The sequence below is a fragment of the Pseudovirgaria hyperparasitica genome (genome assembly GCF_010093815.1).
Source record: "Pseudovirgaria hyperparasitica strain CBS 121739 unplaced genomic scaffold EJ05scaffold_31, whole genome shotgun sequence".
Classification (NCBI taxonomy): Eukaryota; Fungi; Ascomycota; class Dothideomycetes; order Acrospermales; family Acrospermaceae; genus Pseudovirgaria; species Pseudovirgaria hyperparasitica.
The window spans coordinates 126,744-138,500 of record NW_022985579.1 but is presented as its reverse complement, the minus strand read 5'-3'; the positions used below and the strand labels follow the sequence as shown (position 1 = coordinate 138,500).

Below are 11,757 nucleotides of genomic sequence, written 5' to 3'. Positions count from 1 at the left end.
GCCGACGGAACCCTAGTTATCCCTCCGGTCTAGGCTCCTACCACGGACATAGAATTTATAGCTAGTAATAGGTGAAGTAGTACACGTATTTAGGCATGACATTACTCTTTCGCATTTAGTCGGCTAGTATACGCTTAACCATGTCTATAAGTCGTCTATTATCTAAGTAGTGCGTAGTATAGACTCTACTATTAGTACTATATACATCGTAATAACTAGCCCACCATTATCTCTACTCGGATAATAACTAGACGAGACTTATATATTATCTATTTTATAGACGACGTTCTTATGCTACTAGTTTCATAGACTATTGTTATATAAACATTCGTTAATTATAAGTGTCCTCGCCTACGTAATCTTCGTCTAGACGCGCACTAGAAAGTTCTAATACCCGCCCTTTCGCTGGTCTTCCTACCTCGCCTATACTATTACTATATACACGTGCTCGTTTTATCTTATTCCACGTATAAGGCGGCTAGCGCGACGGTTAATCGGTCTAGAGTAGGTCGGGTTAACTGTTTAAGGAACCTACGGGCGAGCTACTAGGAAGGTCTAGAATCGCTAATTCTAGATCCTCCTAGAGGGTCTCTAAATATAGTAGAAATGTCGATAGGGTAGGATCGCATATATCGCACTTCTCTTTAACCCCGTCACAGCTCTTTCTACTAAACGACCCGTCGAGATACTCGTCTAGGAACACCCTACGACACCCTATCTAGTTTATATAAGTAAGTATTATCGCGTCCTTAGTAGTGGCTTCTCCTATCTTTACGAAGATGGCGAGGCTTCTCGTTAGGTAGTCGCGACCGGCCCGGCCGCTTTCTTATATATAGTCTAGGAATAAAGAAGGAGCGCCTAAGTGTATCACGACGCGAATGGCAGCTAGGTTAACACCTAGGCCGAGAGCGTTTATAGTAACTATAATACCTTCTTCTTCGGCGATGAATCCGTTAAGGACCTACTCCTTAGCTATACTCTCTCGATAGTATATATCGTAACTAAGCTCCCCTACGAGGCTAATAGCTTATATAACCATAGGCGTAAAGACGAGACATCTACCGGTAATGCCCTATCTAACACGTCGCACGTATTCCGCTTAACTACGGGTACCTCGAGCCTTCTTAGATAGGCTCCCAAGCGCATACGTAATATTAGGCCGAGTTATGGCTTTGCGGTAGATAAACATATCTCTAGCGTTCACACGTATAGCTTTCCATAGCCCTACTTCATTATTAGGTGGCAGGGTTATACTTAGGAGTATAATCTACACCTCTAGGTCGACCATTATTTGGATGTCGCGAAAGGCCGGCCGGAACTAGTCGTTAATAATAATATAGTGGTACTTATCGACAATCACACGGTCGAGTAGTCCTAGGCTGTTTATATAGTTCATGAACTATATAAACAGTTCGCCTTTTATAGACTCGGGCGTAATAATAATAATAGACGTCCCGTGAGGGGGGTGCGTAGGGTCGAATACTTCTATAGTAATACTACCATTATGATAACGGCGGATAAGGTTATCTCGAAGGGCCTTTAGCGGGATAATAACTAGTATTACTCCGTCTAGTACCATTAACGTAGCTAATATGAAAGGTAGACTTTTACCTAAGGTAGTTAGCTATATAACTAGTATCGGACTACGGCCTTCGACTAGCCCGGTAAATACCTTTTCTTATTAGGGTCGTATTCTAGCGTTTTCGTTACGGAGTACGACCTTAATAGCCTTATACGGGTCCTTCTCCCGGAGTATAGCCTAATAATAAGCCCGTGCTTATAAAATTCGCGTCTAGCTAGGCGTAACCTTATCGAACATAGGCACCCCGATCTCGTGCTACCATGCGCGACTAACCTAGAAGTACCTCTCTATTACTATCTTTACCGCACTAAACGGGCTACTTATATTATAACTATACGCGATCTAGACAATCTTTATACTATAACCAGCTTACTTATTAAGGATAGCGGTTAGACTATTATCTCGGGTACCCAGATTCTAGTCCTCGTCCTATAGACTATCCTTATCGGCCTCGTCTACATGGTTAATCTCGTACTTCTAAAGCTTACGCTTTATAATTACAATCGCGACTTAACGATAGTCTGCGATACCTATATTAACTACTCCTATACCAAGATGTATCTATTCCCTTATCGCATGGCTTATACGCTTGCTAGTCTAGTACGGCGATAGCCATATATGTGTAGGGACGACTATCTATGTTAGATCTATGAATCTCTCGAGTTGTTCCTTCCACAGGATGACCAACCAAAGATACCATATTAGAATATTATATACGACCGTCGGTAGATATCGAAGAATTAGGCGGATATCTCCTTTACGTGTATACCCTTTATAGTACTTTATTATAATGTAAAGCTTATTACTATAAAGAATAATATTACGTATATCACCCTATCGCGTATTACGGTACCGTATACTTAGGATTTCTAGTCCACGTATAGGCTATCTAGCTATTATATAGATAAGGATAAGTAGCTAACTAAGAAAGACTCGAATCTATTTAAGCTAGTCTTATACTTTTTACGTATCTAACTCTCCTCTAGTAAAGAACGCTAACTATATATTCTAGTCCTTTTTAACTCGCCTTCTAAACCATGAGGACTACTTCTAGAGGCACGCTAACTAAAGGAAGCTATACCCGATTATGTTATCAGCCGTATTATCCGTAAGTGACTACTATAGGATTACTAGTACTCTCTCTATAGAAGATAGTAGAAGAATATTAGTGTATAATGTTCGCGCTATTCGATTTATTAAGCTAGAGACCATCCCTCTAAATACATTCATTAGAATTATATATGCATTATACGTAAGTATATCATTAACCTACTATATCTTTGCGTCTATGGCTGTGTTACCCACGATTTTAAGACCGTAAGCTCTAAGTTATATCTACCATCCAACTATACCGCGACTACCGCGGAGGAGATACTAGTTAATAAATGGTGAGAGATATCCGAGGACATCTATAGTACTACCCGCTTACTTATAGAAGACTTTCTAGATGGCCCACTCAAGGATAATAAGGCGGGAGAACTTAATAAGTACTAATAGAGTAGACGTATAGTTCTATGGTGAAAGGAAGCCCCCGTTTCGATCTACATATAGTAGGCCGGATAATAGGACTAGTGCGGCCTCGAATGAGTATATATATAGCGTCTATCGTAGTAATACAATAATAAGCTATATATAAAGGTAGGCGATGCGAGAAAGAGGGCGGGTTTAGATACTAAACACCTCGTATAGTTTTGCCCGACGTGTTTCCAGATCCCACTCGCTAAGATTACCTTCTACTCTACGATAGTCGTTGGTTACGCTCGTCTCGGGTTTAGAGTCGGAGCTACTATTACTCTCGCCGGATGGCTGTTCCGTAGTAATGTAGTCTAGAAGCCGAGTAATACACGCCTTAGTCTTAGCGTTAAAGACTAAAGCCGGGAGGTAGTAGAGATTCTAGTACGCTTGGATGGCCCCGATAATAAGACGCTAAAGATGCTTCGAGTAATCGCGGAATATTTTCTAGTTCTAATAACGTGCGAGAGGTCGCTATAGCCCGGGCTCTATTATAGAACGCGCTACTTCTAGACATAGTAGTCTATTATAAGCGCCTACTGTTAGGACTTAGCCTTAGGTAGAACCCGACCTGCACGTACCTTAGCTAACAGGGTTAGGAGATGACGTGAAGGGCGGTAAACAGTCACGTGCTAGATAGATCGGCGTCCCTTTGTGTATATACTCTCGGATTCCTACCGAAAGGGTTCGGTAGTAATTCGTTCTATGATAGAATACACCCTATTATTCTATCTGGCTACACTACTATCTAATAACCCTATTCTTACATTCGAATTACTCCCTATATAGTACTATAGTTAAGATGGTCTAACTAGAACTAAGAAGGTCGACACGATCCACTATAGGGACAAGTAACACTACATTAAATAATAGGGATTCTCTATAATCGGTATTAAATCCGGCCGTTCTTAATAGAGAAGTGGAGATGTCCGACCGAATCACGGAACTTTCTAATAAGGAAATAGTAGATACACTAAGCGACTTCCTACGATAGGAAGCTAGACAACGAGTCGTGGTAGAGCTACACAAGGAATCGCAACCATTAATCGCCGAACTACAGGAGCATATCGCTAATCAAGCCCGAGAGATATAGATCCTTAAAGAATAGACCGAACGTGCGAAACTCCTCGTAAAACGATAAGAACTTAACGAGTCTCTTAAAAGACTACGCGGAACGATAGTAGATGGACGACTTCCTATACTAATTTAGGCGGAATTAGTTCACCCACCATTAGAGTTGCGATAATCTACCGTATACCCGGCCGCTTCGTTGCCGATTTACCCTACTCCTTCCTTAGGTGTGCTAAAACCTAAAGATCCGACTATATTTATAGGGAAGAACCAAAAGAAGTAGAAAGATTGGAAGAGAGACTGCGAGAAGTACTTCCTTAATAACCCTATGCTCTTTTCTACCGAAGCATAACGCATTTCATTCGGAGAACGTTACTTAGGTTTACAATCCCGCGATCAATAGAATAGATAGAAGGAAGTCAAGCCACTATCGGCGACAACCTAGGAACATTTAGCTATATTTATACTAAATACCCTCGGAACTAACGGAGAACGCGAAAGAAAGGCACTATCTAAGTTAAGAAGCGTGGTATAACGACCGAACTAGACACCTACTTAACTACTATAATACCTATAAAACCTCTAGGATAATATCCCTACACTATAGGAAAATATTTGTATATTCTAGTTTCGCGAAGCACTACTCCCGTTAATCCACGAAAGATTAGGAATAGTATTATTAAGTTTTAACTATCTATACGAATTAGAGGAGAAAGCTAACGAACACTACCGCATCCTTAAGGAACGCGGCTCTCTAGGTAAAACTAACGAACCCCACACGGGTTAGAAACGAGGTCGATCGAATACGTTCGATCAAGAGTAACCTTACCGCGATTAACACTAGAAGAGCGTAAATCGGGGTAGAAACGCGTTAAGAGGACACCGAAACAATTAAGGCGGTGGTTCCTAACGCGGAAAAGGATAAGGCATAGGCTTAAATATAACGCCTATCGCAAAATAGTAGGATCATAGCGCACTTTATTACTATAAGTATAGAGAAAAGGGATATATTTCGCCTAACTATAAGAATCCGAAAAAAGAATAGGCTAGTACGCGAGACCTAACCGCGTTCTTAGCTAAATTATATATACTTAGGAGAAGCCGTAGCGCCTTCCGGCGAGTAAAGACCTAATATTACTAAAAGTATCGTTACCCATAGTAAATAGTAATAAAACTATATAGGCCCTCGTGGACACTAGTGTAGAAGATAACTATATTTCGTCGATTCTTACCAAGGAGTGTAGATTATCGTACGATCTCGGTAAAGTTAGCCGAACTATCGTAGTTAATGGACATAAAGTTAGAACTTTAGGTAAAACTATAACGAATTACGAAGTTCATGACTTAAAGATAATAAAATAGTAGATATCTAATAAATTCATCGTGGCTAATATTAGCTAATAGAATATGATTCTAGGGATGCCTTAGCTTAAACGTCTAAATCCAATCCTTAATTTTTAGAAGGAGACATTAACGTTCCGTCGACATCGCGGTAAATTATACTAGCAAGTCGCAACCATTAGTAAGGAGGCATGGAACCTCGCCGTGCGGACCCGATTATCGCTAATCTACCTTATATCCCTATTAATCGTCGACGAAGACGAAGAGGATAGTAATAATCGGGGTAAAGACACGCTACCCGACGTATATTCGCAGTACACGGATGTGTTTTCGGTAGGAGACGCGTTACTTCTCCCCGACCATAGACCGTATAAGCTAAAGATCAAGCTCGAAGAGGGAGTAGACGTCCCTTATAGTCTACTTTACCTACTTTCGAGACTAGAACTCGAAGTTCTTTATAAATATATCGAAGAATATCTCGGAAGAGGCTAGATACATTATAGTACGTCATTAGCCGGCGCACCTATTCTCTTCGTGAAGAAGAAAGACGGAAGTTTATATCTATGCGTCGACTATCGAGTACTAAATACGGTAACTAAGAAGAATCGTTATCTATTACCGTTAGTTAGTAAATCTTTAGACTAATTAACGAAGGCAAAGTACTTTACGAAGCTAGATTTGCGAGATATATATTACCGGCTTCGAATCCGTCGCGGAGATAAGTGGAAAACCGCATTTCGGACTAGATATGGTTATTTTAAGTATACTATTATGCCGTTTAGGCTAATAAATGCGCCAGGAGCGTTCTAAGGATACATTAATACTATACTTATAGGATTACTTAATGTGATCTACGTAGTTTACCTCGATAACATACTAATTTACTCCGATAGCATGTAGGATCACGAAGAACACGTGAAATCGGTACTAAATCGTTTAAGATAGCATAAACTCTACGTAAAGTTATCTAAATATAAGTTTCACTAATAAGAAGTTGGGTTTCTCGGCTTTATTATAACACACAGCGGCCTTAAAATGGAGCCAGAGCGTGTCAAGACCATTATAGAATGGCTAGAACCTACTACTATACGTTAAATCAGGACGTTTATAGGTTTCGTGAACTATTATCGTAAATTTATTATAGGTTTCTTATGAATTACGGCGCCGCTTAATAAACTCATAGAGAATGGCGGTAAAATCCCCATAGGTGGGCGAGCATAGCGCAAAGCTAAGTCGGTCGAGATATAGTTAACGCCGGAAGCGCGAGATACGTTCCGATCGTTAAAGAATTACTTTATAACTACGCCGATTCTTAGGCATTTCGATCCCGAGAAGCACATTCGGGTCGAAATAGACGCATCTAGATTCGCAATTGCTGGAATTATTAGTTAACTGTATAAAGATATGAAAGACAAGGTATAATAGCACCCGGTCGCCTTCTTTTCCCGTAAAATGGCGGATGTAGAGACGCGTTATAATACGCACGACCAGGAACTACTCATAATTATCGAGAGTTTTAAGCAATAGCGATATTATTTAGAAGGCTCCGTATATTAGATTGAATTGTTATCGGATTACGCAAATCTACGTTACTTTATGTTAACTAAGGTCCTTAATCGCCGATAAGTACGTTAGGCTAAGTGGATATTAATATTTGACTTTAAAATCTTATATAAAGCTAGAAGAGAGAATAAAGTAGATCCTCTATCACGGCGTGAAGATTACGAGAAATCGTCGTAGAATAACGTAGATAGTCGGTGTAATTTAGACTATGCTATACTACGGATACTAAAAGACTAGTTATCTAATAGAGTGCTAGAAGCTAGGACACTTTCGGCGACTCTCCGCGGGAATTAGAGCGGGCATTAAGTAATCTAAACTAACGTCTAAGAAACAGAGTAAATCCTCGAAGACTTAATTAAATCTACCTAGAATTCCGATATATTAGTAAAGAAAGTCATAAGTATAAAGGGAATAGCTATAGAACCGCCGTGGTTATTAAGGTGGGAACGACGATTAGACGCGATCTACTTCTAAGGCCGACTCTACGTGCCGGAAGGCGGCTTACGAATCGATGTTTTAAGGGAATAGTACGATTACGCGTTAGTAGGGCACTTCGGCGTTATAAGGACGGTCGATTTAATCCGAAGGACGTACGACTAGCTAGGTCTTTATAAATATATAAAAGACTACGTAAAAACGTATAACGTTTGCCAGCATACGAAAGTGCATAGACACTTGCTATATAGCGAATTAAGGCCATTACCTATGCCAAAGGAAGCATGGAAGGAATTATCGATGGATTTTATCATAGATCTACCCCTAAGTAAGTATCTTAGGCATGTTTATAATAGTTTACTCGTAGTTCTAGATAGATTTATAAAGATGTTATACTATATCCCTATAAGAAAGACGATCCAAGTACCGGATCTTATAGATATACTACTTCGTGACGTAGTTCGGCTCTATAGTATACCGAACGGCATAGTTTCGGATAGAGGTCCGTAGATAACGTCTAAGTTTTAGAAGGATTTCTACTATATACTAGGAATTAAGCGGAAACTTAGCACCGCGTTCCACCCATAAACAGATAGGTAGATAGAGCGGTAGAATTAGATAGTTAAGGCGTATTTACGCGCATATTACAACTATAAGCAAGATAACTAGGTAAGGTTAGTCTATGTCGCGGAATTCGCGTATAATAATAGCCGACATACGTTAACCTACGTAAGTCCGTTCGAAGTAAACTTCGGTTAAAACCATAAAGCGTAGTTCATGGGAACTTAGTATAAATCAGAGTAGCCTAACGTTAAGGCGACGGAGATTATAATAGAACTATTCTAAACGTAAAGAAACGTTATAAAGTTATTATAAGATGCTATAGATTATAGTAAATCGCACTATAATAAGGGTAGAAAGCCCATGATCTTTAATATTAGAGATAAAGTTTTACTAAATAGCAAAAATATTCGTAGTATCAGGCCGAAGAAGAAGCTTAACTACACGATGATAGGTCTATTTAAGGTTACTCGTGTAATTAATAACTAGGCGTATGAGTTAAAACTCCCTCCCACGTTAAAGATACACAATGTGTTCTATATTACGCTTCTCGAGCCATTCCATGCCTTATCGTTACCGGATCGTTCTAAATAGACGTTACATAAAGTAGTTACGTAAGGAGGTGCGGATATCTACGAAGTTAAGTAGATACTAGGCTAATAACGTGCCGAAGATAGCACGTGGCTATATAAAATTCGTTAGAAAGGGTATAATCCTAACGAAGATACTTGGGAACCTGTAATAAACATTAGTAAAGTAGCGATATTAGTATATAAGTAGCGATTAGCAAAGGAAGCCGCGGAATCGCAGAGAATTATACTAAAGTACGGTAATTCGACGTTTTTTAGTATAGTTCGGCGCCGAGGACGGCCGCCTAAAAGGAAGAAGGTGAAAGAGACATAGATCTTTAAAATATTCCAAGGAATTGAGGAACTTCCTTAGAAAGTTCAAACTTAGAACTTTAAAAAATTTAACTAAAAAAGAGACTTAGAAAAATGATTCACTAAGAGAAATAGACATCGAAAATCGGTGCCGATCGGTATAGATCGGTATAGATTACTAAAGAGATTAAAGAAGTTATTATTAAAGAAAGATGAAATTAAGAAAGCTAAAAGAAAATATAAAGATCTATATAGATCTATATAAACTCGCACTAATCTATCTAGAAGAAGTAAGATCGCTTTAAAATTGAAACCGAAAAAACCAAAACGCTAGATAAAAGAGATATATTAGTACCGATCGGTATAGATCTAAACTAATTAAGTCGGAGTAGGAGTAGAAGTACTAATTACCGCGATGGTTACATCTAATTCCTTCTGCTAGTTCTTGTTTAGCATAGTATAGAGCTTTATAATATAAGTCTCTAGCCTTTCGTTCCGACGCTATAAATTCTATATAGCGCGCCTTATAGCTATAAACTCCTCTATAGAAACCTATAGAGCGGCGGAACCCGGGACGGAGAGGGACGGACCGGCGCGGGCACGCTAAGAATTATATAAATCAGCGAAAAGATTCAACGATCGGTATAGAACCACATACCGTTAGTATAGAAACTTCCAGATCAGAGCCATCTTCCCTAAATTTACGGCTCTTTAGCACGCGCGAGGAAGGAACCTTAGCCTTTTTACTAGAACCTTTTCTAGGAATTTTAATATCGCTGGTGTGTAGAAAGAAGTCCGAAGTGGCAGAGATTTTAGTACTATTATAGAGATTAATATATATTAGTAAGAATCTATAACGATTTAAGAAAAACGATATTACCTAGTAATCGCGGTAATAATAGCTATAGTAGATTCCGATAAACCCTTATGGATCTTATTAGAATCGTACTCCTAGGCGTAACCCTTACCTTAGGTATATAGCTCGTAGAAAGCCTTCTCTAAGGCGTTGCGATCGGTGGTACCACGCTCCTTATTAGTAGGGGTTACTAGAGGCCTAGTAGTAATCTATACTAATATAAGTAAATCTACGTAAAGTTCTTCGAACTTACTTAAATACCTATAAGTAATAACGCTTCTTGGTTATGTAAGTACCGTATATTATAGATTTAGTACTACCGTGAGTAATGTACGACGGAAAGCGACAACCATAATAATATATAGCTAGATTATTAGAGCCCGGCCTAGGTTGGGGTAGATTAATGGCTTTCGACATGTCGGTAACGTATATAAGATAGGGATTATTCGAAGGCGCCTGTTTCCGCGCTAATTACTTTAGAGCGTCGAGATTTCGGGAAACCATATTATAATTATTATTAATTTATACGGATTATTGCGAATTATGTTATTTCTAGCTAAGGACGGTACGAAAATTAGTAAATTACGTAAATCGCACTAAATAGTAGTAAATCTATATAAATCTATGTCTATAAGGATCGGGTAATATACCTAATAATCTAAAAAACTCTATAAAGAGTTAAGAAGTTTTTTAAAGAAAGGAATATTTCTAAGAAAAGATTTTAATATAGGTAGCACCCGGGCTTACCTAATCATATCACGTGATACGCTAGGCCTAATTAGGCAATCTCACCTATATAAGAAGTTAAGATGGATAAAATCTAGTTTATTAGGAAAACGCTTATATGAATCTTAGATCGGCGAATATTAGTAAGTATCTAAGATAAAGCGTGGAGAACGACTAAGGTCTTACGAGACTTAGGATAGAGATATAGGGATAGGTAACGATCTAGGTCGCTAAGGGTAGCTTTCTAGAGGGGAGGGATAATTATTAGGACTTAGCCTTAGGTAGGACCCGACCTACACGTACCTTAGCTAATAGGGTTAGGAGGTAACGTGAAGGGCGGTAAATAGTTACGTGCTAGATAGATCGGCGTCCCTTTATATATATACTCTCGGATTCCTACCAAAAGGGTTCGGTAGTAATTCGTTCTATAATAGAATACACCCCATTGTTCCATCTAGCTATACTACTATCTAATAACCCTATTCTTATACCTACTGTCTCATGGGCTTAGTGGAATAGAACTCTTAGACTAGACGATACTATCTTTAGCGGCCCTTCGGTAGGCACCTCTAGGATATTAGTAAGTATAAGGACATCCATACCTTGGAAGTACTTAATGAATTTTATACGTTCTAGCCATGGATTAACTTCGTCGATAGCGCCGGTTTATACTATACGACCTTCGTCTTTAAGGACGTTCTACTAATTTAACTAGAGCTAATCGAGTATAGTGTTAATTGGTGTACGAGTGTATGTAGTGGTACGTATTACAATCGGGATAAGGCGGTTCAACCGGCCTATATTATATAGGCATTAGTATGGTACATTATCTCTATATCCACGTGTCTTATCGTCCGCTCTAGGTGGAGCCCCTCTACGCCCATTAAAGAACGCTATATGTTCGTTTTTAATATATGATTTAAGATTCTTTAAAAGGCCAAGAACTAATCCGTAGTTCTTAATAATGTATTAGAACCCTCTCTTAACCGGAATATACCTTATAGGCCGTGATAGGGCAGCGGGTATTTAAAGGTCGTCGATTATAGTAGCGGTATAACTAAGTGAGTAAATATAGCTTTTAATAATCTTACGATACTTCGGTCTTATTCCTCGGTATTCTTAAAGGAGGTGGCGGTCTAGTGCGGATAGGAGGATGGCGCGCTTATAATCTCGATAGATAATTACTCCGGTGTTAAGGTCGACGACTAGTGGTAAATCTACGGACATCT

The 11,757-nt window shown here is 39.1% G+C and overlaps 1 protein-coding gene across 1 annotated transcript; it reads right to left on the bottom strand.

Annotated features, from left to right (window-relative positions):
• Positions 1 to 1,399: 1,399 nt before the first annotated feature.
• EJ05DRAFT_446237 (uncharacterized protein) lies at positions 1,400 to 1,612 on the bottom strand (the record flags this gene model as incomplete). Its single annotated transcript, XM_033742224.1, has 1 exon — positions 1,400 to 1,612. A coding segment is annotated over one exon (213 nt), but the record flags the coding sequence as incomplete, so codon positions are not given.
• Positions 1,613 to 11,757: the final 10,145 nt, after the last annotated feature.